Here is a 27,144-nt window from a genome sequence, read left to right on the forward strand (position 1 = left end):
TATCATGGTACTTCTTGAAGCTCAGGAGCCACTATATTTCCGATGTCAATCTATGTCTATGTCAGTCTCAAGACACACCCCTAACTAGTACCAAATCAGCCCTGAGGGAGAGTCTCTCCTGGAACACCAAGAAAGCTAGTCTGACCCTATTAGAAAGTTCTGGTCTCAGGTCTGGATAGGGATGTATGCTCACTCTGCAGATTACCTCTGCATCTCAGCCTTCTGTTTGTGAAGCACTAGGCATAAAATCAGGCATGAAGCAGATGCTCAATAAGTGTTAGCTACTATTATTAGCTGTAAAAAGTTCTTCAATCACAATGGCAATGCTTCTCAGAGGCCTCTCTCTCTCGGGGGTTCAGAAGCTTTCAAAATCGCGACCATATGCTATTTCCATACTCAAACTATCCGAGGCAGATGGGGGGGAGGGGAGGATGGGACACTCCCCAACTCACACACCTTCCTTCTCCACTGACCAAGAGGACTTCTGGAGTTCTGACAAAAGACCAAGGTTCTTGCACTGAGTGTCTGAGGAATACTGCAGCTGAGCTGATCTTTACTGTACTGCATTATAAAATGATAACATCAGACTCTGAATTCTGCCATTATCCTTGTACTGCCTTCTGCCCTGCCCCCACTCTAGTCCCAGTCCTGACATTCAGAATCCTCTTTGGAAATAAGATTCTTACCATTTATTTAAAAAAAAAAATGGAATCAGTAAATATTTTCCAGGGTGTGAGATATTTGGAAGAAGTTGTATTGAATCTGATTGAAAACTGGCTGTGCTCATGTTGGTGGGTCCGACTGGGGGTCCAGGCAACACGATGCAAATTTTACACGTGTCCCTCAGTCTAGATAACCTTGGAAAACCCTCCCATTTCAAAACCTTGGCTAAAATATAGCAAATGTTGCTTTATATGCATAGCTGAGCTCACAAGAAAGCAAGAGAATTCCCCAGGGGACAACAGCAAAGAGGAGACTGGAAAAATCAGAATATTAACTGTGTGAGTCAACGCTGCACATAGCCCGTTGAAGGTGGGGGCAGGGGTTGCTGGTCTGGTCTCAGGAACCACGGCATCTGGGTTTTAAGACCCATTGGGGTACAAAAGTAAGGCTGTGGCCCATGTGAAACCAGAAATTAGAGATGAGAGCCTGTAGAAAGTGATGGAAGAGGAAATCTTTGATGAAAGGGTACACTAGGGAAAAAATCAATTACAGCACAATCTGATGCCCACAAAGCGAGTTTGTAATCCAGAGGCACTGCGTAGGATGGAGGTTAGGGGAGCCAATTTCCTAAGTGTTTGTACCTACAAGTTGATCGTCATACAGATAGAGTATTCTGTGTCTGTGCAAACCAAATGCCCCATGTTAAAAATTACATTAAGTGGCCCCAGACATGGACTAATTCAACCCAAGTGACTGCTTTGTGTTCTCAAAGGGAAGCTCCATTTAAAGTGAGTAAAACTCATCTGTGTGCAGACAATTTCTGCCAGGGACCCTGGCATCTGGGTCTTTCTGATGTTTTCTTTCTGGTGCTTTCTTTTAGGATGCTTTCTTTCTTTAATTCATTTAATTTCTTTCAGAAAGCATCCTGGCACTCACATACTTGAGCAGTTCCCACCTCTGAATATGGACCAGTATGGACCAGACTTATTGACAGATTCTAATGAAGAGAATATGGCAGATACAATGTGATACCACTTTTGAGACTCGATTATAGAAAGATTGGCTTCTGTCTTTTTCTTTTTTCCTTGTATCCCATACTAGAAATGGAACCCAGGGCCTTACACATGCGAAGGCAAGTGCAACCCTATGGTTTCCCATCTTGAACACATCTCGCTATTTCTCTTGGAGTCTTTGTTCTGGAGAAAGCAAACCATGAAGCTGAGTTGTGAGCAGTCTCATCAAGAGACCCATATGCCAAAAACAGATCACCCATCATAAGCAAGGCTCTGAGGCAGTGGGATGGAAATGAGGGCAGAAGTGCACCTGCTCCAGGCAAATTTGCAACCTTGGCTAACACCTGGATTTGTGTCTTGTAAGGCACCTCATTCAGTGGTGCCTAGCTCAGATTCCTGACTTACAAAAACCTCGGTCATCAATATTTGGTATTTTAAGAAACTGGTTTGGTTTAGTTTTGTTTGGAGGTCACGCCCGGCAGTGCTCAGGGTTTACTCCAGACTCTTTGAGCTTAGGGATCACTCCTTGAGGTGCTCAGAGGACCATATGGGGTGCTGAAAATTAAACCAGGTTGGCCATGTGCAAGGCAAGTGCCTTATCCACTGTTCTATCACTCTGGCTCCTAAAAAACTGTTTTGAGATGACATTTTGAAGCATTAAACACTAATACCACCTGTGACATAAACAAGAAAAAAATTCCTAAGAGTCAATTCAAAATGTACATAGCAGCTTCTATACATGTATATATTACCTTAGCTAAAGCAGACTCACTTTTAAACAAGGTTTAATATTTCTAAAACTTAGTAAGAGAAAACTGAATTCATAAGAATAAAGGCTTTGATAAAAGGACTTGAAAGGTTGAGAAAAAGTTTAAACTTCTAGTAACAAAAAAAAGCACAAATGAGTTAAATAATAGAATATATGTAAAATATACACACATACACAGAGCTGAAGATGGTGAACCAGAAGATATGCTATTACCTAGATAGGAACAAGGGCAGGCACAGAGATGGAAAACTCAAGGAGAGGTAAAGATATGTGAAGAAAGAGAACAACAAGAAGAAGAAGTTCCCACATGCAACTATTGATTGAGCAGCAGGAGATTCCAGAGCAAGACGAGGAGCTGCAGGGAGAGAGAGAGAGAGAGAGAGAGAGAGAGAGAGAGAGGAAGAGGCAATGTTCAAAGAGGTGTTGGCAGTGTTTAGGACTTCCCAGACTTCTGACTTCAAGTTTGACATGAGGAGGACACTGACTCTGGTTCCCTAAATTAACTAGGAAGTTGTACACGACATCTCCCAAATCAGCATTTTATCACTCCAAAAATCAAAGGGATACAACTGCAACAACAAACATCCTGAAGGAAATGATTCAACTTTGGGTAAAAATAGCATGACTGTGTTATCCTTACCAGGGAAAGGTAAGCATACCTTTCTCTCAGTTCTATCTGTTGCTGTAATCCAGGGATGGTGAGGCTGACTGAAAATCACATGCTTCCCTGCCATTGCCAAGGTGGTAAGTAGTTTTGTTGATTAGACAAAATCAACAAAAAGAGGCATTTTGGCACTTTTTTGGGGGAGGGGTCACACCCGACGGTGCACAGGAAATGCACTCAGGAATGACTCCTGGCGGTGCTTGGGGGACCATATGGGATGCTGAGAATCGAACCTGGGTCGGCCGCATACAAGGCAAACGCCCTACGCACTGCGCTATCACTCCAGCCCCATCATTTTGGCATTTTATGAAGGGGACATAAGCGGTGGGCAAGGGGAGGGCAAGCAATGGACTGGTGAGTAGCCAGGGATGTAACAGAATTCCAGAAGATGAGAATCATAAAAGGTTTGACAAGTTTTTCGCTTATATTGGATAATTAGAAGCCAAGTCTACACACAAAAGAGATGGTCTCCATCACCCACACATCTTTGGCCAATGGAGACGCTGCACATGGAAAAAGAAATGCAAGAGTCTCGTGAAAAACAGCAAGGGCAGGCTTGGAAACAGCCCGAAGCTTAATTTTCAAACATGAACCATAAATGGAGATAAGAAGTCTCGCTGGCTTGAAGTGGAGCACAACCTCTCACCAATCTCTGTCTGAACACAGACACCGGGCAACTCCTAGGAAACGAGGCTTAAAAACACAAACAAGAAAGAAATAAAAAAAAAAATAGTGGAAACATCGGAGGCTTCATTTGGCAGGGTAGACAGATTTCACAGATTCGGTCCTAGCAGTAACACAATGAACAAACAAAGCAATAACAATCTTCATGAGGAAAAGTAAGAACTCAGAGACGCTAACGATATATATCTAAAATGTTCAGTATTTAATTAAAAATGAGTCATACAAATAAACAAGAAAAATGTGAATGTCCCCCAAAGTTTTGTCTCAGACTACAAAGCAGTTATTATAAATACATTAAAAGAACTGAAGGAGATAATCTTTAACGAAAGAAAAGCACAACATCAATCATGCAATTAATAGAAAATCTCAACAAATTGATAGAATAATTTTTTAAAAGAGAGTGAAATAAAAATTCTGAAACCAAGAAGTACAATAACTAAAATTTTAATTCATTAGAAGGTTTGTGCATAAGAAATGATAACACAGTCATTCATTTATAATGATGCATTATAAACTACTTAGTATTTTGGTGGGCTGGAGCCATAGCACAGCAGGTAGGGCGTTTGCCTTGCATGCAGCCAATCCGGGTTTGATTCCTCCGCCCCTCTCGGAGAGCCCAGTAAGCTACCAAGAGTATCTCGCCCGCACGGCAAAGCCTGGCAAGCTCCCCGTGACGTATTCAATATGCCAGAAACAGTAAAACACGTCTCACAATTTGCTGTGAGACGTTACTGGTGTCCACTTGAGCAAACTGATGAACAACAGAGGACAGTGCTACAGTGCTACAGTGTTTTGGTACAATGTTAGTTATTGTTATAATGCAATGTTAGTTCAATCAAACTCATTTTTGTTGGTCTGTTTTGGGACTACACCCAGTGGTGCTCCTGGTTCTAAACTCAGGAATGACACTAGGCCAATTCAGGGGACCATACAGGATGCTGGGGATCAAACCCAGGACGCTGGGTGCAAGGCAAATGCCCTCCCCACTATACTATGACTCCAGCCCCCAATCAAACCAATTTTGAAAAGAAATTATCGGGGCTGGAGTGATAGTACAGTGGGTAGGGCGTTTGCCTTGCACATAACCAACCCGGGCTAGATTCCCAGCATCCCACATGGTCCCCCGAGCATCGCCAGGAAATTCCTGAGTGCAGAGCCAGGAATAACCCCTGAGCATCGCCAGGTGTGACCCAAAAAAGCAAAAACAAAAAAAAAAGAAATTATCATTAAACTTGAGGAGACAGTAGTGCAGACAAGATGACTTTCCTAAGAACAGGAGTGGCCACCGTGTTCCCAATAAATCTCTTTTTCATGAAAAGGGGGAGGAAAAAGAAACAACTTTAAAAAGGACCAATACAAGTTAATCAGAGAAAAAAGATCGAAAAAATAATAGAGTCTCAGAGATATATGAGACATTATTAAGTTCCCTGGTATATATGTAACAGGAATCCCAGAATGAGAAAGAGGAAGAAAAATATTTTCAGAAATAATGGCCCAGCAGGCTTGAGGTGGTTGAGATATTGGAGACAATGGTGGAGGGAAGGTGACAGTAGCGGTGGGATTGGTATAGGAATACTGAATGCCTGTAATAAATCATCATGAACAACTTTGTAAACTATGGTGTTTAAATAAAGGGAGGGGGAAATTATTTGAAGAAAAAAGAAATAATGGCCAAAAAACTTTCCAAATTTGATGAAAAGCATTAATTACAAATCAAAGGAGCTCAAAGAATCCAAAGTAAGTTAAAGAAAAAAAGATCATACCCAGGCACATTACAGTCAAAATATTGAAAGACACAAAGTAAAACTCTTGAGTAAAAAGAGAAACAATTCATCAAACACAGGAAAACAGCAACAGAACTAACAATTGACCTTTCATCAGAACAATGAACATCAAAGGCAACAGAATGGTATATTCAAAGACTCAAAATTCCTGTCAACAGAAATTCTACATCCAGCAAAACTAGCCTTCAAAAATGATAAAAATGAGAAAGAAAATTGGGGCAGCCATCCTGGAGAATATTATGGCGCATCCTCACAGAACTAAAACAGAGCTACCATATGATTCAATGATCTAATTTCTGGTATTTCTTCAAAGAATATAGAAATATCATCACAAACATTTATCCACCCAAATGTTGAATGCACGCGAATTTCAGTTGGTAAGATGTGGAAACAACCAAAAAGCCCCTAAGTAAATGACTGGATAAAGAAGGGAAGGTATATATACAATTCAGCGATGTTTTAAAAGTCGAAATTTTCCTCTGCAGGAAAATGGAAGGAATTCAAGGAGAGTAAAACAAAATAAGCCCAAGGAAAAAGACAAATATCCGACGATTTCACCCATGTGTACAAAATAGGATTATAAAATTTATGAATGGATAAGAGAAATGGATGAAACGCAATACAAATAAACCAATGAACAAAACTCGGATTACCTGAGGGAAGAGGATGGGAGGAAGGCAAAGAGTTGACAGGTGGTAAGAAAGAGAGGTGCACCGGGCTGAAGAGTAGTACAGGGGGTAGGGCACTTGCCTTGCACACAGCTGTCCTGATTCAATCCCTGGCACCCCATACGGTTCCCTGAGTCTGCCAGAGCATTCCCTGAGCACAGAGTCAGACAGAAGTCTGGCCACCACCTGGTGGGACCTCCCCAAAATAAGACCAACAAAGAGAGTGGTGGCCATATTTGAGAATTTTTTAAGTATAAACTTAAAGAAATTGTTCCAGAGAGATAATTCAAAGGACTGAGCACATGCAGGAGGCCTGCGTGTAATTCCCCACACTGTACAGTCCCCTGAGCACCACCAGGAGTGATGCCCAAGCACACATCTGAGAGTAGCCTCAGGTACTGTTAAGTGCAGTACCAAAACTCCAGAATTTCATAATAACAATAATGTATTAAAATTAAAATTCCTATTAAATTTTAATTTGAAAAAATTTTAAAACTGTGTAATTTATTGCTAACAATATTATCCTATAAGAAGTACAAGTGGGGTGTAACCCCATTCTGGGGTCATCTGCATCTCAACTTCAGATTGTAATTCCTTTTCTTTTTTAATTTGTGGGATTCTCTCAGTTCTCTCTCCTCTGGAGAAACCCATTTCTCTACCTCTTCTCTCTCTCTCTCTCCCCTCTCTCTCTGTCTCTCTCTCTCTCACTCTCTCTGTCTCTGTCTCCCTCTTTCTCTCTTCTTCTTCCTTCTTTTTTCCTCCTCCTCCACCCTCCTCAAATACCCTAAGTAAAAAAAATAATAATAATAATAAAGAAAAGAATAGTAAGGGAAATTCTTTCAACTAGAAGAAACTGATAACCAATGGTAACTCAAATCCACAGAAATAAATAAAAAGCATCAGAAATGGCAAGTATAGAGGACCCTAAACATATTTTCCACGGCCAGAGCAATAGTACAGTGGGGAGGATGCTTGCCTTGCATGTGGCTGACCTGGGAATAGCCCTGAATATGGCAGGGTGTGGTCCCCAAACAAAACAACAACAACAAACATATTTTTATACTTTTTCTTTCAATTGCTTCTTTTTGGGGGAGTATGTGTGAGGAGACACAGCTGTCAATTTTAGGGATACTCTGGGCATGGCGATCAGGGATCAATACTCCCCATAGTACTCAGGGGACCATTCAATGCTGGGGGTTGATTCTGAGGCTCCCCCCATGCATAACACGTGCTTCCATCCTTGGCACCAGCAGCCTGGCCCTCTTTCTATTTCTTTAAGAAAAAAAACATAAAGCTGTACAAAGCAATTATCATAATACCATCATCTGCCTATGATAATTGTTAGGTTTATAATATATATAGTAATATATAGTGCAATGATAATAGCACAATGAGATAGGAGAGAAAAGAGATCTATTGGAGCAAGCTTCTCTACTTTACCAGAAATAACTAGATTTCAATAGGCTTCCATACTCGTAATTCCTACAGTTACCACTACTAACTCAAATAATATGGTAGGAAAGAATTAATAACACAGCAATTAAAAATGGTTCAATACAATATTTACTTAACACAAAGGAAAACAGTAAAGAACAGAGAAACAAAATATAACATGACACAATTCAACCACATCAATAATCACATTAAATGTGAATGGACAAGAACTATCCCCATTCAAAAGGCATTGTCACTAGATTGAATGTAAAAGATGGACAAAAAGAACCAGCAAATAGTAACTATGCAAAAATTTCCAAATTTGATGGAAGACATGAATATTCAGATTCAGGCAGCACACACTGGTATCACGGTGAAACTGCAGGACTTCAAACTCAAAGACAAGAGCTCAACAGTAATCAGAGAGAAATGAAAATTACCCACAAAGACAATGAGACTGAAAACAGACTTCCCAGCAGGAACAAGAGAAGATAGATGACAAAGGAATATCTCAAAATGAAAGATCTCAAAAGAAAACAAAATGCTGACCTATAGAATTCTATAATAAGCTAATTTATATTGAGCAGTAAGGGTTACCTTTTTTTTTCCTTTTTTTTTTTAAAGGCAGAGTTTTCTACTCATAGGTGATCACTGAAGGAAAATGTACTAGAGAATATACTTGAAAGAAACTAATGAAAAAGTAGAAAGCTTTGGGCAGGAGCAATAGGACAGCAGATAAGGCACTAGCCATGCACACGGCTAACCTGGGTTCAATCCCTGAATCCCATAATGTCCCTGGAGTCTGCCAGGAGTGATCTCTGAGCACAGAGCCAGGAGTAAGCCCGCACCACCCCCCACAAAATAAATGGAAGAAGCTATAGTGATAGGGTGGAGTTAAAGATCTAAGTCCACATAATCAAGTACAAATATCATAAATGCAAAACCAATAAGAAAAACTAATTTTGGAGATTAAAAATAAATAACGCAGAACTGAAAATCTGGGCATGTATACATAAGGAGGAGAGAAGTAGACAAAATTAAAGTGTTCTAAGGTCTTTGTGTTGCTCAGAAGAAAGTCAGCAATTGTCAATTTTAGACTTTGCTAAGTCAAATATGTACATAAAAATTATGAGTAATCACAAAGAATTAAAATATGTAATGACAAAACCAATATGGAATTTAGTGGGGCAGGGGGAATGAAGAAACTCAAACTGGCCCCAGAGAAGTAAGCATCACACCAAAGGCAGGAGAAATAGAAGACACAAAACATGATGAGAGAAATAAGTTTAAACATATCAGTAATCACAACCTACGCACATGTACTAAGCTCTTAAGCAAATATCAGAATGGATATAAAATCAAATTTAGCTATCAACTATTTACAAAAGATATACCTAAGACATAAGGAAACAAACTTTAAAGTATGTAAAAAGATGTTCTGAAGAAATACCAAACAAAAATATAGACTTACAAGCAAAAGGCATGATTAGAGATAACAGTGTGGCAGGCACCTCTCGGTCCTTGTAAATCCTACCTCCCAGGAGAAGCATGGTATGTATGCATGATGTTAGATGGTGCACAGTGCACAGAAGGAGGAGAAAATAGGGAAGGGGTAGGGCTAAAACGTGTTGACTTCATATGGGGGCTGGGAGGGTCCAGGAGAGGTTCTTGGGACACTACTGAAGAGAAACAGGCTCTCAGGGGTGGAGGTGGTGTTGGAATGATGCCTCTAAAAACATATGATTAACAGTATTGTAAATCCTGGCACCTCAATGAGAATGCTTTTTAAAAAATAAATAAATGTTCATGTGGGGACCTGTGGAGCAGCACATGGGAGTGTCCAGGGAAGGAGAGACAAAGACAGAGTCAGTAGCAATGGAAAGGCCCTGAGGCTGGAGGGCACCTGTGATGTGGGACCAGCATTAAGGGACAGACAAGGCTGGAGGCAGCAAACTTCCGGAGGAGAGGAACTCAACGAGGCAAGTGCCAGATCACACAGGACCTTTGATGCTTTAGTAGTTCATGACATGTCTTCTGAATAAGGTTGTATGTGAGTGTATTTCCTTCTTTTCAGTGCTGGAGATCAAATTCAGGGCATTACACACACTAAGCAAATGTTTTGCTGCTGAACCACATCTCCCAGCCAGGGATTGGGCCACATCTGGTGGTGCTCACTCCTGGCTGTGTACGCAGGGTACACATATGATTAACAGTATTGTAAATCCCAGCACCTCAATGAAAATGCTTTTTTAAAAATAAATAAATGTTAATGTGGGGACCTGGCAAGGACAAGGCAGGGGGTGCCTGACGGGGGTCCCAAGATTAACTTGGGTCAGTTACTTGCAAGACAAGTGCCTTCCTCATTGTACTCTCTCTCTCTCTCCAGCCCCTCTATTTCTAATTTTCAATTATCATTTTGAAGTGAAACAAGGACAAGGGCAAGGGGCCAGCAAGAAGGAATATCCAGGGACTGAAGTGATAGCACAGCGGGTAGGGTGTTTGCCTTGCACATGGCTGACCTGGGTTTGATTCGCAGCATCCCATATGGTCCCCCAAGCACCACCAGGAGTAATTCCTGAGTGCAGAGCCAGGAGTAATCCCTGTGCATAGCTGGGTGTAATCCCTCTCCCCCAAAAAAGAAGGAACAGGCAGAACTGGGACTGGAGTGGTAGCATTCAGGATTGTAAGAAATAAGGGTCCTGAACAGGCCAAAAAGAACAGGACCACCAGAGTCTGCTGAAGGAGCGGCTGTGTGATGTGAAAGAGAGAAAGGAGCTGGCACTGATTTGGTGCTTTCAACCCGGAAGTCCTGGAATGCTAGAGCCGGCATTTCATGAGCTGGAGAAGACAGACAGTGGAGAACATAGAGAACTGGGGTGGGGGTTCAGTTTTAGATATCTCATGCTGTAAGTGCACTAAATACCCAAGTGCACTTCCCGTGCACTTAGTTAGACAGATGTGCCTGGCACTGAAGGAGGGTCTGGGCTGGAGATAATACATTTGGGCGTCATAGGGCTTGGGCTCTCATTTAGATTCCAAGCACAGGCGCTGATGAGCTCATAGAATCAGCCAGGGAGAGGACTGGGGAGCAACCTAAAAGTGTGACGTCCTGAAAGTCAAATGAGCGAGGTACTGTACACAGGAGAGCATCGGAAACTTGCTATAGGTTGGGTGGGGGCGGGGGGGGGGGGTGTCCAGTGAGGACCGGACACGAACTAGTGGGTTTAGCAAAATAAGCTGGTCTGAGAGGAAAAGACAGCTGTGCCAATCAGATCGCCTGATTCAGGAAATGTAACAAAGAAAATGCTGAGTGCCCGCAGTCGCAAACAACAGAAGCCAATGTGGACAGTCTTTTGCCTTGCTTTTTTGCATTGCTTATTCTCCCCTCCAGCACAAACAGTAAAAATAGCTAACCTTTACTGAGTGCTGGCTCTGTGCCAAGAACACTATTACGATTCCTATTTTTAAGTAGGGAAAGTGGGGCTCAAAAGTCAAGGAACTCGCCCCAGGTCACTCAGCTGGTAAGGAGCTGAGCTGGAATTCAAAGCCATCTGGGGCATTCAGTTACTAAGCTGGCTCTCTTGGTTTCCTTAAGGGGAAAGGCTATACTTCGGACGGAACTCACGTTTATGAAATACCAGCTGAACTCTCCTAAATCCCCTATGAGCTGAGCATCACTGCCAGAGACACTGTAAGAGGTGAGGAGGCTTGTTCAAGGTCCTACAAGCTGGGTAAGAGAAAGAGTGATCAGCTGGAACAGAGCTGACCCTGCACTTGGCCACTCCGTCTGGTCACAGGCCTGCCATGTGAGCGGGTTAGGCTGGGACAGTAGGCAGGCCTGGATGGACCTGGGGGAAACGCTGATGTCACCTAGACAGGTCCTTCACTCAGAGGAAACTCGCTAGTGTGTACAGATGTGACTTTGGAAAGTCCCCAGAGTCCCCCAGCCCAGCCACGCACTCTGCACAGGCAGATCCCTGACGAGTCGGCACAGGCAGAGCATGGCAGCTTGGCACCTGGGATGTCACCTCCTACTCTGATGAATGCCCGTCCCGTTCTTTCCTTCCCTACCTGTCCGGTGGTGAGGGAGCGGCTGTAGCCAGGGATGGAGCCTCGAGGATGGATCCGGGGCGGGACGCAGCAGCTGGGAAAGATCAAAATGTCAGATTCAAAACAGGGGTCGGTGGGAGGCGACATGGGCAACAGTACAAGGGGACCCCAGTTCTAGCCCCAGAGGTCACCACCCTCCTGATAAAGGAATGACGGTCCCAGACCGACTTTCAGATAGGGGCTACACTGGGGACTCCACTCTATGCGGGGCCCAGTGGCCGTCCCCAGGTGAACCCGAAGCAAGAAACCCAACTGCCCCCCACTCTCCACACATCTCCCGCGGGATCAGGTCCCCTCCCGCTCCTGCTTGTCCTTACTTGATCCTGGCCTGGTCCACGCTGGAGGAGCGGCGGGAGGTGAAGCGCCGGGCCACTGCTTTGGGGGACGTCTTGGGGCTGCCGTCGGAGTCTCCGCTCTCCTCGTCCCCCATGGCTTTGATGTAGCTGCCGCTGCGCATCCTGCGGCAGGGGATCTCCCCGTCCTTGCCCCCCGTGGGGTAGCCCCCCCAGTCATCTTGCGGTACCTGGAGAGACAGGGGCCTCTGTCCCTCAGACACCGTCCCAGGAAGTCGGGAAGCTGGGACCCTCTTTTCGGTCCTCCCCCTGCCAACGGGAGGTGCTCCGGCCCCACTCACGCAGGCCACTGTTAGCAGCGGAAGCCTGGGGCAAGGTCCCAAGGGCAGCCTCACGAGAGTGGACCTTTCCATCCCCGAGGGCCAGCTGCAGCCTGGGAACTGACGTGCCAGGTGCCAAGGGATTGAAAAGCAAGGACCAAAGTGAGCTGTCACCCTCACTCCTGGAGAGCTGCCAGGTCACCATGGGTGAGCTGATGTTATAACTGACCCCAGGCACCTTTGACCCCCTCCTCTTGCTCCTCCATCTCTTCACCCACTCCCCCTTTCTTCCCCGGTTGTCTGCGTGAGGAGCAGGGGAGCCAGATCTAGGCCGGAGGAAGAGCTCTCGGATGGACAGGCAGAGGATGGACCGTGCAGGGCCAGGAGCGAGGCAGAGGCTCAAGTGGCAAGAGGGAGATCAATTAGGAGGCTGATGCTGTTATCCAGGCAAGAGATGATGAAGCCTAAATTAAGACAATGACAATGAGGGGGAAGAGGAGATGGAAATGAGAGGTGTTGAGGAGCATCAGTGAGCCTGATTACATGTGGGGGGTGAGGGGGCGGGGAGGAGTTAAGGATGATGGGGAGGCTGCTGGCTGAGGACATGGGGGATGGTGCAGTTGCTCACGGAGCCACAGAATCCCAGAAACCGACCTGGGGAAGAGAGCAGAGGTTCAGGATGGAACCTCTGGTGCCAGGCAGAGCCGGGGAGCAGGTGGTTGGATGTTCCGTTCTGGAGCTAACTAGAGAGATCGGGGCCAGAGGCAGCCAAGTGGGAAGTCCTGAGCAGCAGCTGAATCCACAGGAGTGAACGAAAATGGCCCAGGGGAAGGGAAAAGGCGCTTGGGAGGGATCCACTGACATTTCAAAAGGGACTGCAAAGAAGGGAAGAGGAGGCTGTGCAGTCACCTGAGGAGGAGTGGGCAGAGGGTAGGAGTGAAGTCAGCAGAATGCCATGTCACAGGAACAGGAGACATTTCAAGAAGAAAAGGAGCTGATAATGTCAAATGCCACAGTGCATTCAAAGGTTAGTCATTGGGTTCCGGAGTTAAGAGAGCTCCATGTTCAATTTCTGGCTTCATCACTTGCCACCTAGGAGAACCTGCACAGAACTGATTCTGAGAACTCAGTGCCCTTGTCTGGGAAATGGTCATGATAATTATGTGACCATGCCAGGGTTGGTGGGAAGGATAACTGAGCCCATACGGACTGTTCAACACTTAGCAAATGCTCAGTGGAAGTGGATGATCATTCTTTGAAGCACTGCAGAGTATCTTTCAAGGAGAGCTGCCAGGTCACCATGGGTGAGCACGGCCAGCATGCAGAAGTCTGACATGTAGGAGGGGGACAAAGAAAGCAAGATGTGTGGCCTGTCCTCCGAGAACCTGGACATGAAGAAAAGACAGAGGAGCAGGGAAGATTTGGAAGAATGAGAGAAATCTGGGCATGCTACTAGGATGAGAGCAAGAGCCAGTCAAAACAAAGATGTTCTTCCAATGTTTAGGGACAGAGCGGGGACCGGAAGAGGAGCTCGGATCCTGCCGGGGGGATCAGCTGGGATGGATGGTCCTGGCTTCTTCCCAGTCAAGAAGGAAGTGGATAAGGGTGGCTGGGGATCTTGCTGAGGGTACACGGGCACTGAGGACAGTTCCCATCCCATGATGGGGCATCACTGTGCAGAATGAGGTATCCGTAAAGTCTGGGGGAATGGGCTGGCAGGAAGAGATCTCGAATACCTGTGGAAAGATCTGGTCAGATGTCATCTGGGACAAGAGTGGGGTTCAGGGAACGGATGAGGCTAGGGAAAGACACAGAGATCAGCATGAGAGCCAGGACCCAGGGTTGGGGTGGGGGCCAAGAAGAAATCCATAGGGAGGGGCCGGCATGCATGGAAAGGTGGGGACATGGGGCAGAGATGAGAGCTGTGAAAGGAGGCTGAGAACCGGGCTCCAGAGAAGGAAGGGTCTTGACAAAAGGGCTGGAGATCCATCAAAGGCACCTAGTCTGAGGGGGCCTTAAGTGCCAAGAGCAGGAGCAGCAGGGAAGAGGCCCCTGCAGCCCCTGCTCCCTGCCACCACGTGCTTCCAGAGCACCCGAGCACCAGTGCCCCAGCCCCCATGAGTCATGCCCTTTCCCGCAGGCAGGCAGCTGGGGCGGCCAGGGCGCGCTCCGCCACACTGCAGGCTCCCACTGTCGCCACTGCGGAGCTGCAGGCCTCTGCAGGAGGCTGTGAGGTGCATGCTAAAGAGGAAGCCCCCAGGGAGGTCAGGGCAGCCCTGGTAAGCGGCATGGAGCCACGGAGTGGCCTCCAAGGATGGGGCTCAGCTATGGAAGAAGGGCTAGTATTCCCTCCTCTGCCCTTCCTGCTGGGCCCTTTCAGTTCCATCTCAGAAAAACCCCTAACCCCGCTAGAGGTGGGGAGGGGGCAGCTCAGGCCAGCCCAGAGGCCCCCGACCTCCCCTGCCAACTGCCAGCTGCCAGCTCCCACTCTGTCTTGCGTCTCTAGTGGTCCCGTTTGGTCCCTGGAGTTTTTCTGAGTTCCTCACTCATGAAAACTCTAGTGATAGCCCGAAGTCACAGGACTGTTCCCCACACCAAGCTCCCTGTTCCACACTGTGGACCCACTGCTGCCTCTTGGGGAGTCCCTTGGTCTACCTGTGCCCTGGACCGACCTCAGGGGCCTCAACAAGACCCAGGCACAAGGCCGCCTGGGTCTCTCCACCCAACGTACTCAGGCTCCCTGCTTTCTTCTTTGCCCACTTCTTAGTTGCGAGGACCAACCAGGGGATCAATCAATCACTGAACGAGGGAATGTGGATTCATGCTGGCAGACCTAGGGGTGATCCCTATTTCTGCTGAATTTCAGTGCTGATGTCTCCTAAGACTATGAAAAGGCTCAAGAAAATATAATGGGGGCACCTGGGAGGGGTCCCTGAGGCAAAGAAGAGAAAGAGCCCATGGAAGCATCGAAGAAAGAAGGTGGAGAAAAGATAGAGTGGGGTGGATGAGGACTCCATACAGGCAGGGGTCAGAGCGTCTCACCTGGCCAGTGGCGACGTGAGAGATTAGACAGGGGCAGCTGCTCCTGGAGAGCCCCACTAGTGGGATCTGGGGCTCAGACTCTTCTGTGTCCCACGGTTCTTCCATAGCTTCCCAGGCTCCACTACCACAGGTACCCCAGAACAACAAACCCCTGCAAAGGTACATTCTGTGCAGAAGTGACCTTCATCTCCACTTTCTGGACTATCCAGATTTTAGCAGAAAAGAAGTCTGGAGGAGACCTTGGGGAGGAAGAACTCTCCCCAACACTGTCCCCCAGTCTCCCCGTGGTGCTGGGGACCAAGACTGGAGAGGGCAGAGTGGTCCTACCTGTAACCTACCCTTCACCCTCCAGTATCCAGTCCATGAGGTTGGCATGACTTGTCCAAAGCCCAGGGCAAGGAGCAATCTTCCTGCACTGACACATAATATCCGAGCACAGGAGTCTCTTCCTGGCACTAATAAGGAAACTGAGGCTCCTCAAAGGGTTCAAGACAACACAGCGAGACAGGGCGGAATATCCCTATTGTGGAGGCAGCTGGCTCTCATCCGATCCTTTCCACAGCGCCCCAGGTGATACATCACCCCCCACCCAACCGAATCCTCACCTGCAGGTAGTGGTAAGTCCTGGCTTTGGCCTTGGCCTCTGGACCCAGTAGCCCCTTGCCGGGCCCTGGCCCTGGGTATCCATCCCGGCCCTGGCTGACCATCATGGTATGCCAGGCACTCCGCTTGACCGACTGTCCATCCAGCGACATGGACATGCCCGTGCAGGCGAGACAGCGGCCTTCCGACCCGCTCGAGCGTCCCTTGAAGCTCAAGTCCCGGTAGGACCCATCTGGAGCCTCGAGGCAGAAGGGACCCCCAGGCTCCCCAGGGGGCCGCCCACCCGCCAGGAAGCCACTGTCACTGTCCAAGTTGTCGTCTGAGCTCCACCAGCCAGCGGCCTTGGCCTGGTGCCGCCCATCCCCCTTGCGGTCCTTGCTCTTGCTTCTCTTGCTGTGCCGGGACTGGTGGTGGTGGTGATGGTGGTGGTGATGGTGGTGGTGGGAGGTGTGGGGGCCTCCAGAGCTTGGGCCCACGTAGCTGTCTCCCCCAGAACCCCCTCTTCCCTCGGCCTTGGGCCCATTATAGTCCCGCTTTCCCGGGGCCTCCAGGGAGTGGGACTTGGCAAAGAGCTTCTGCACAGAGTGAACCAGGTGCCGGATACGGCTGGGGCTCTCGCTGCGGGGCTCTGGGGCAGTGCCAGCTCCTGGCCCCGGCCCGGGCCCAGGCCCGGCTGGACCGCGCTGGTAGGGGAGTGTGTGGAAGCCATCTTGTTGCACTGGCAACTGCTTTTCAAACTGGTCCAGGAGTGTTGGAGGCAGGCGGGGGGCTCCCTTACCCTGCGGGTGGCCCACACAGTCTTCACAGGTGTCGAAGGGTCCCTGGCCGGGGTACATCCTGGGGAAGGTGCTACTACCCCCCCCAAGCCCAGCCCCCCCTGGCCCTCCCTCGGGGCCGACAGATGGCCCCTCACTCAGGCTCAGGGGCCCTTCAGGAGAAAGGTGTCCCAGGCCAGCTCTCGGGGCACAGAAGCGGGGCTCGGTGGAGAAGGCCTCCCCGGAGCCCAGCAGGTACGGGGCCCTGGCAGCTGGGCCCACGTCCATATGCTGCTGGTCAGCAAAGCGGGCTGGGCGGGGATGGCTGCCGCGGTCGCCATGGTAACCCCTCATGGCCTCTGCAAGGGCTCTTCATGGTGCTGGGGGCCGGGCCCCAGGAAGCTCCTGGGAAAATAGAGAAAGAATTCAGATTGAACAACCAGCTACTTCACCAAAAACTCTATTTTATTAGGAATCCTCACAGCCCTTTAAGTAATGCACGTCAATTTATTGTGACTAATTGTACTATCTTTCCCCAAATGGGTTTAAAAGTCCTTAAAACTGTCTTACTAGATGAACACACAAGGGCAAAAGGCAATTTCATCATTCATCAGATGCTGCAAATTTGATAAAATACATTTTCCCAGGAGGACGTGACTTCAGCCAAATGGGTTTTTGTAAAATCCTTTAGTTACCAAAAATAAAAGGGTAACCAAACAGACATTTTAGAAAATGTTCAAAGAAACTAGTCATTAGGTGAACCAGCTTTTAACAAGCTCTAGGCAAACGGATGCAGAGCCACACCTCCGAACTGTCCCCACCCACTTCAACTGCTTCGATGAGCCAGGCTCCAGGGGCTCAGCTCCCAGCAGCAGTAACCAGAGAGAACACAGCACCCAAATCTACATATCCAGCATGATTCTGCAAGAAAATCCCTCCCCTTCCTTCCACACCCCGTTCCTTCCATCTGGCAGCAGGCTCGCTCTCCCTGCCCCCAGGCCCAAGATAGGAAGGAATAACCTGAGATGACTCCTCTGTCCTCTCCTAAACATCCCCCACAAAATTTCTCCTCTTGTCTTTTGTCCCTACCTGCCATTTCCAATCCAGAGGGGATTGATAATGGGAGCAGACACACCGAGAGGAGAAACACTGGCTCTGAAGGCAGCACCTGAATCCTAAACCAGGGCTGGAACCCAGGAGTGCCCCCTCCCAGGAGGAGTGGGCTGGTGTGGGCAGGGAGGTGAGGAGAAAGCACTGCAACCAGGGCCTCTGGCCCCCATCCTGGGTTTGCCAAGAAAACAGGACAGAGAGGTCAGCTCTTAGCAAGAGATGCCTCCGATCAGGACTACAGGGCTGCCAGGACGGGAGCTATGGCAGGAGGGGGGTGTCAGCAGTGGGGACAGGAACTGAGGAGCTGGCAGACGGTGCCCTCTCTCACCCCAGACCAGGCTCCTGGGCCATCTGCTGACTAGGAAGGGATGATGGCCTCCAAGACTCCAGACAGCAGCACCTCTGAGACTCCCCTCCCCCCCCACCTCCCCATTGCCACCGTGTGACACTCCTTCCATATCCTGCTTACAGTTCATCTCCTGCTATTTCCTGAGCTCTTGCCAGGGACCAAGGACTGGACATACCTAGTAGTTTCCAATCCCACTGAAATCCTATGTGTAGATATTATCCCTGTTTATCCATGAGAAAACTCAGCTCAAAATGGTGAGTTGACAAAGTCTGTGAGATGTTGAGTCATTTTGAATCAAGATTCAAAGCTAAATCTCTCTGACTTGAAAGAATATGAATCTAATCCCCATCTCCTGGAACCTTCTGCCACTCACCATCCGGGGTGTCCCATCCTTGGCGTCAGGATCCTCACCACCAGGCAGAATCCTAACTTCAAGGAGGCTTAGGACCACTGGCTCCTGGTGGGGAAAAGAAGGGGGGTGTTAAGCAATGAGGGAAAGATTTTCCCATAACACTTAGAGAACAGGTTGCTGGCCTTGACAGTTCCCCCTTCCCAATCCCCCAAACCACGACTGATTGGATCCCCCATGATGCAGAGTCTCTGGACGCCCCTGGGAAATGAACTCGGAGTTCATTATGCAAATACATGCAAATGAGCCCACAGGTTGGACTACCTCCAATTGCAGGTGTCTCTGTGAGCTGTCCATGGTGCCGGGGCACTGCATTCTCATTGCCCTCAAGAATACCATTCCATTCCACAAACATTTATGGAGCAGCTACTTAAGCAAGACTGAGTAAAAAATTTATAGACATGGCTCTAATGTGGTCCCCAGGGGGAATCACCTTTCACGTGAAAAGTTATTTTAAGACAAGTATTTTGACACAAGTTGTTCACTACCAGAATCTCCTTTTATCTAACCCACCAACCCCTTCCTCTGCTTAACACTCATGTTAAGTCCCAGCTTCTCTCGAAGACTGTCTGTACTCTTATTCTTGGTTATTTCTCTCTATTGAGTTTTTACATGATGCTGGCTCCCCAGCCCTCTGCCCCGAATATGACTATCACACTGAAATTGTCTTGTTTCAGATTTGTCTCCCCAATTAGAATGTGATCTTCCACCGAGCAGGAACTGAGTCCCATTTATCTCTCCCTCTCTAGCACCTAACTCATGACTTTGTTCCAGAGTAGGTTCTTAATAAATGTTCACTGAGTAGATGAATAAATGACTGTTCTGGAAAGAGATACAAAAAAAATATTTGGCTTGTCTAGATGAGGCTAATACCAAACACAATAGAGGGATATTGAGAAAGAATAATGTGTTTGAGATGGAGGACAAAATGGCTGTGTGTTCCTTTGTGGTGGTAGAGAGAACTCCCAGTGAGGAAACAGCAGGCACCAGGCAGAGAAGGTGGGCAAACAAGGAACTGCGTGGTGTGAACTGGATGAGTTCCAGCAAACATTTAGGGTCTGGCAAATACTGGCAAGAGGTGAGGGAGAGTCCGAGAGGAAGACAACTCTGAAGTTTGCAGCAGCCGTGACTAGAAGACTAATGATGCCATTATTAGACACAGAGATGTCAGGAAGAAGAGCGCATTTTGCGGAATGATTAATAATAGTGGAAGAGACCTAGACACCAGGAAGAACTTTCTGACTCCAAGGAATGTGAAGCAGTGAAGATTATTGTGGCATCTCCTGGGAATCTTCCATAGAGGAGAGGGTGGGGTATACCCAGGCCCCTGCCCACCTAGCAGCCATGACTGAAGAAACAGTAGAAACTGGGGTTTCTACTCTCAAAGTCTCAGGCCGCTCAACTCTAGATGATAGTTCTCGAGGGGACAACTGCCCCTGTCCTGGGCAGCACAAGTGACCTGCCCCCAAGGCAGCCTCATAAGCAGTGGCTGGAAAAGCACCAGAGTCTCCCAACAGCTCTAACAACAGTGTTCTGCTTGGGGTTTGCTCTTCCTCTCTCTACCCCAGGTAGAACCCATGTCTGTGCTTCACAGTACCCAGAGCTTCTCAGGGAAGCTGCCCATTCCATCTGCTCTGACTATGGTCATGCGAGGCTCCAGCCTCATGCTGAGCATCCCGACGGTGGACCTGCCCAGATGCCCCTCCTTGCTCTGTCCCAGGCAGGCACCGCTACCATGCCACTGAACCTTCATCAAGATCTTGCCCAACTTTAGTCTTTCACTATCAAACCAGGTTCTCTTGGCTCTGGTCTTGGAGGAGAGGAACCCCTGCAATCGTTTACTCTCCAGACAAGCCGCCCCTGTCAAAACCCCCACATCCTCTAAGCAGTGCTGCCCGAGTGACGAAACCACAGCACGGGGTGACACTATGCCAGTGAGGCTCCCTCTCGAAGCCGAACAACACCTGCTCACTATCTCCCCGGGTTTTAATGAACATCAAATGATGCCAAGTACATGAAACCACTTTATAAACTCTAAGAGGTTACATAATGTTAATGCCTCATGTGAAGCTCTTACTCTGGATTTCAAAAACCCCCGATGTCCAAGTTGTAAACAATACAATCAAATTCAAATTACTGGGGGAAGGAGACGCTCCATTTATGGATTTCCTAAAGGAAAGATTTAATTGATATAGGTTTAATTACATAGATTGCCTCTTATATATTATGCTTCACAATCACATTTCTGCTGCTGCCACCCCATTGCTAAGCCTAATCAATAGGAAGGAAAAACAAGTGAAGAAAAGACGGGTCATCCAATATATCACCAAGCCCTGGAGACTATCCTAAAGAACAGATCAGCCCGTTTATTTCCAGAGCCATCAGAAGACTGTTGACTGACTAAATTTCATTGCCAGACTCTTTTCTCTTTTCCTAATCTTGAAACTAGTGAAATAAAGCACAAGCCCTGGACTGAAGTGACAGTAGAGCGTACTTGCCTTGCATTTTCCCTGAACATGGCTGACCAGGTTCAATCCCCAGCATCTCACATGATCTCTTGAGCACTGGCAGGAGTCATTCCCAAGTGCAGAGCCAGGAGTAAGCCCTGAGCACCGCTGGGTATGACCCCACCCCACCAAAAAAACACAAGTCCTGATACCCAGGGCCACATGATTCACTTTTTTGCCACTGCCTTACTGTTGGATTACAATTACTATAGAAGTTCAGAGGATTAGCTCCACACTTCCATATGTACTTGTCACCACTTCCCTCACAAAGTCCTAGTGTCACCCGGCCACTGACAGGCCCTTCACGCTCATCCTCTCCCCCCACCCCCATCTCTACCCTTTCCCTCTGAACCACCTGCATCCTCACTGAGTCTAGAAGTTAGGTTTGTTGTTTCTTGCCAGTTCAGTTTACATCAGTAATTCATATTCCACATAAGACTGAAACCATCTGGTAATTGTCTTTCACTTCCTTCCTTATTTCACTTAGCATAATCACCTCAAGTTCTATCCATTTTGTCCCAAAAGGCACGATTCGCATGACTCACTTTTGGCTATTGACATATACATAAAAATCTAATAAGGTTTCTGGAAAATCTTTTGCCTTTGTGATAAAAGGTGTGGAGAATGCCAGCCTCATCCATCCTCTTTTTCATCTTGACTTGAATATAATCGTGACGTGACTAGGGCAGCCATCTTGCCACCGTGAGAGACAGGCAGAGAGAACTGCAGAGATGCTTGCCCTGAAGTCGTGGAGCCAAGGAACCAGCAGAAGCAGCTGCCTCCACCCCAGCCTACACATGGCACGGAACAAATCCCCTTATTGAAACCACTCACGGTCGGACAGATTTTCTGTATTTGCAGCCGCCAGCACCACTGACCAATCTGGCTACCTCAGAACACCAATTCCCTGCCTGGATGTCCGCACCAGCTCCTAAGTGCTTTCCTGCTTCTGTTCTGACCCGGCTCCAGCCCACAGGGTCATCTTCATCTGTACACACAGATCTGATCCTTGTCACCTTTGTGCTTAAAACTCTTCACTGACTTACTGATGTGCTCGGGATAAAATGCTTTCACTTGTGCCACAAGGCCTGCAGGTCTGGCCTTCCCCCCTTTTCCAGCACCCTCTCACAGTGCATCCCCCTGGCTTCCTGTCCTCCAGCCAGATCACTCATTGCAGTGCCATGGTCCTTCCCATCATGGGGCCTACTCCCCCTGTCCAGAAAGCTTTCCCATGCACATCCGCCGTGCTCACTCCTACACACCCCTCAGATCTCAGCCCAGTTGCTGTGTCCCCAGGGAAGCTTTCTCTGGCCTCCCTGACTAGGTCAGATCCCCATGCTGGGTGCTCTGAGGGCACTATGTTCCAGGCTAGCTCTTGCATCGCAACCATTTTCAATGTGTGTGACTCAGAGATGGTCCGTCTGTCTCCCATATTAGACTGGAAGCTCTATGTCACGGCAAGAATTTTTTTCAATCTTACCCCCTGAACTGCCCCCCCCCCCACACACACCGTGGTAGAGAGCTGGTATGTGGCAGGTGTCTGTAGCTGTGAGTTACAATGAAGATTTTGTTGATGACATTGTATGCGATTCCTGCAAGAATTCCAAAGGATAGGCCGCACTCATCTTCCTTTTTATACAAGAGACCGAGGCTTGCAGAAACTAAGTACAAGCTAGGAGTTGGGAGCAACTCACGTCAGAAATCAAATGAGTACTGCCTCTCTCCAATGTCTCAGCTTTTCTCCTTTCTACCTGTACTGTGAGCCCAAAAAAAAAAAACTAAACTTATTAAAGGTCACTGTAAAGTAAACACAATTATGGAGGTGAATTTGTTCAGGAAAGAAAAAAGGACACAGGGCAGGGGAGACAGCTCGACAGGCTGAAATGCCTGCATGTCTGGGATCTAGATTTGATTCCCAGCATGGCATGGTCGCCCAGGAACTTCAAGGAGGGACCCCTCCCCCCCAACACAGAGTTGGTAGTAGCCCCTGGGCAATACCAATTATTGCCCCCAAATAAAACAAACAAACAAAAAGTAAAAGGAAACACATTTTTAAAAGCCAGTTTATGGAACTGGAAAGATAGTACAGTGGGCAGGGCACTTGCCTTGCAAGTCACCCTGGTTTGATTCTCAGCCACCTATGGTCTCTGGAGCCCCACCAGGACTGATCCCTGAGCACAGATCTCTGAGCACTGCTGGTTGTGGCCAAAAACAAACACAGGATCAAACTGATAGTACAGCAGAGAGGCCACTTGCCTGTAGGCAATCAACCTGAATTAGATCCCCAGCACCCCATATGGTTCCTTGAACCCACCAGAAGTGATCCCTGATCCCAGAGCCAGAAGTAGGCCCTGAGCACTACTAGGTGTGGCCCTCCACAACACATTACAAAGAGACGCCACTCATGCTACACACTAGTGAACTCATCAGAGTATGGCTTAGCCTTGGCCCTGGTGTGGTGAGTATTGTTCCAAGTCCAAGGACAGTCAGGTACAGCACAGTGTGTGCTCCCTGAAGCCCTGTGACAATACTAGGGGCCCATGTGACTCTCCTCATTTTACTGCAGCAAGCCATCATCTTCCCTCCCAGGACACAGAGAGCTGCCCAGCTGGTGAGCCTGCGGGTCTCAGGAAGTAACCCGTGGCAGGCTACAAAGTGGGCAGTGAAGGAGTCTGGGAGGGTGACGTGTGTGATAAAGTCTCTGATGCGGCTCAAATCTATCTGAGAATAGAAGAAGTGGCACACATGCCGTCACCAAGAAATTACCCAATTTAGCACCAACTGCACAATTCGAGCAATTAGTTTCTTAAACCGGAACTTGCTGGGGGCTGCCAGACTGGCGGGTTGTTGTTACAAATCTCACTGGGAAACCAGCTGTGTAATTCGCCAGGAGGTTGTCACTGCCCCGAGCAATTACCTTCCAGAAAAAGAATGGAAAATGAAGGAAGGAAAAGGGCCACAGAGGAAAGAGTCTGTGTTTTCTTTTCCTCTTCCCCAGGGCCTTGTCCAAACCAAATCAGCTGATTTTCCTTTCCTGAGACCGAAGAGACACGTAGATTCCCTGGATCAAAGTTACAGGTGAAGACTCAGCAGACTCTCCACTCAACTCCCAATCCACTCACTCACCAGCTGTGTGTACTCAAGCAGGGGGCCCTCCTCTCTTAGCCTTATTTTCTTATCTGCAAAATTAGAATAGTATAGGGCTGGCAGAAAGGTAATCACAAGTGATGGCTACTATCCGCATCCCTCAGGGCTGTCTCTGGCATGTGGTGAGTCCTCAGTAAAGGGAACAACCTTTGTTTGTACTTTCATTTGATGACATACAGCATGACTGGTAAGTTACTCCTTGTCTCTGGGATATCCTTATAAAGCCAGAGAAGGAATTCTGCTGGACAAGCAGTTCTTACTCAAGTCTGTCCTAAGCACCCAGGAATAAGACATACACAAGCACCCAGGAATCCAGATGTATTTAACAAAGTACACAAACACACACACACACACACACACACACACACACACACACACACACACTCGGAGCTTACTCGAAGTTTACCACAAAGCAATGCCTTTGGCAAAGACAAAAATTTCAAAAATCAATATTAACTGATTCACCCTTTCCCCATGAGGCTGTCTGGGAAAGCTCTAAGCCAACCCACTATGTCCCAATGGCCACAAAAGAGAACAGCGATGTGGTTCTCTTGCTGGGCATCAGCCCTACCTCCTCCCTTCACATGGGGGTCTACACAACGTTCTCAAACCGCTTACAGCACAACGGAACTTAGAGCACTGGAGGCCTAGAACCTTCTTGCTGTTCTCACCCCGGGCTCCTCCAGGCTAACGCATGAGCTCCCACACATATGTGCAAGTGGGACCCCAAAACTGCAGGCTTTCCAAACGCCTCCTGTCTTTCGGTGTCAGCTCACCAGAATGGCCAGGATTCCTCCTGTTTCCTGATCTACTCCTCGGCCTGCCCTGGCAGCAGTCTGCACGGCAGGACTGAGTGGGCACTGTGAAAGGACTGGCCACTAGTTAGCTCAATGTTAGGGAGCCGGAACCCAGAGCCACCGACCCGTACCCAAGCTCCTCCTGCATCCGTTCTGCCTGAGTCTCCTCAGTACTCTGATGCCAACTCTGCCCAGCTGCCACTGGCAGGATCTCTGTTCTGGGCCAGTGCCCTCATCCCTGGCTCCCTCAACTCCCTACCCAGCCTATCTCTGAGGTATTGGTATGCCTTGTGCTGCGGTCCCAGCCCTTAGAATGCCAGGGCTAGGCAAAAACCTTCTTTTCCTGCTCTCAGGGTCTCTGACATGGAGGAGAGGTGGCAGGAACTGAACAGAAGGAAGGTGGCTGGAAGTCTTATTCATTCATCTTTATTATTTAATCAAATCTTCCTCCTGGGGGCTAAAGGTAGGGATTTCACAGAAAATAAGCTTATAGCTCCAAAACACTCGAGACATGTAGGCAGATCCACAGCTAAATCCATCTCCTGACCCCACTGGTCAGCGCTCAGCCTGTGAATAACCCACACTACCTGTAATCTCTTTGGGGAAAAAAAAAATCCCACCTCAGGGGGCTTTGCACTTGATGTTCTCTCTGCTGGAACGCTCTGCCCCAGATATTCCCATGGCTTCCTCTGTCTCATCTTTTGGGGCTCGGCTCAAAGAAGCCTTCCCTGACCACTCACTAACTGAAGTCGTGTCCCATCCCCCAGGTCTGCTCTTCATCACTCTGCTTTATTGCCCTCATCATACTTACTGTTCTCTAAAATTCTTTTCTTTATCTATTACAACTTTATAATGTAGTCATACATCACTTAATAACATGGCTAGGTTCTGAGCAATGCATTGTTAGGTAATTTCATCACTGTGCAAACATCACAGGGCGTAATTATATAAACCCTGAAGAGGGAATCTACTGGGAGCCACCACTGACTATGTCGCTCATTGCTGACCAAAACATGGCATCTCCCCACAGCAGAATGTAAGCCCCACAGGGCAGGGTCCATCCCATATGCTCAGTGTTCTGAGTGGCTGTAATAGTGCCAGGTACACACAGGTGCTTAAAAAAAAAAGAAGCTTGAATGAAAGTCCTCCCTCCCTCACCACCCTCATCACTCTATTCCCAAGCACAAACAGTCACAGAACAGATCTCACTTGTACTGGGAGGACTGGAGAGTCATATTGGCAATCCAACCTCTCATTCCGGTCCTGCCCATCTGACTTATCTATCCACTCTTGATTGGCAGGTAAAGATGACCCTTTCCCAACCACATCTGTGTCCCTCCAAATGGACAGGCCTCTGTATAATTTAAGGAAAGCAACAGAAGAAAAGAGAATGTGAAGTGGGGTGGGAAGGAGCATTGAAATGGACCCCCTCCATAATACAAAAAAAGAAAACAATGCTTGTGCAATGGAATTTCAGGACTCGAGACCTACCACTCTGCCCCCAGCATATCTCTTCCTTCAGATTGTCGGACTCTGCCCCTCCTCTAGCTGAGACAGGAGGTACCAGAAGCAAAATTTCAAGCTCTCATCCTCCTTTCCCAGGGCTGAGAGAAGTCCGAGGAGATACAATTCAACCTTCTCAGCATCTGTCTCTTACTCCCTAATGCAGCTTTGGGCCCCTTCCTCCCTTTTGTGAAACTAAACAATGCTCACAAAGGTTGTTCTGCCTTGTCACAATCATGACCCTTCTCCAGGAAACTTCTTGGGAAACGTCAATTCCTGCCCACTATTAGCAGCCTGAGAGTCAGAGCTCCCAGGACCAGGATTCCCTTAGACCCTGGTCTGGGCATCTGGGGACTAAGACTGGGCTCCAAGCTTGAGCCTGGGATTTGTCTCCCAGGTTTATCATTACATTACTAGACATGAGGTCTTAGAAATATACCTTCATTTTTCCCAAGTTCCATTTCGTCAACTTTCAAATTGGAAAGAGTGGGGCTGGAGTGATAGCACAGCAGGTAGAGTG

The 27,144-nt window shown here is 47.9% G+C and overlaps 1 protein-coding gene across 2 annotated transcripts in view; it reads right to left on the reverse strand.

Annotated features, from left to right (window-relative positions):
• Nucleotides 1–27,144, reverse strand: part of DLGAP3 (DLG associated protein 3) — a 64,568-nt gene that overhangs the window by 22,571 nt on the left and 14,853 nt on the right. For both annotated transcript variants that reach the window (XM_056122599.1, XM_056122600.1), the window contains exons 2-5: nt 18,635–18,718; nt 16,050–17,207; nt 12,107–12,312; nt 11,751–11,823 (exon numbers count right to left, since the gene is read on the reverse strand). In XM_056122599.1, the coding sequence (XP_055978574.1) occupies nt 11,751–11,823; nt 12,107–12,312; nt 16,050–17,156 (1,386 nt within the window). In that variant the 5' untranslated portion in view covers nt 17,157–17,207; nt 18,635–18,718. The remainder of the gene's footprint in view (nt 1–11,750; nt 11,824–12,106; nt 12,313–16,049; nt 17,208–18,634; nt 18,719–27,144) is intronic.

This window comes from Sorex fumeus, unplaced genomic scaffold, assembly GCF_029834395.1.
Source record: "Sorex fumeus unplaced genomic scaffold, SorFum_2.1 ptg000047l, whole genome shotgun sequence".
Lineage (NCBI taxonomy): Eukaryota > Metazoa > Chordata > Mammalia > Eulipotyphla > Soricidae > Sorex > Sorex fumeus.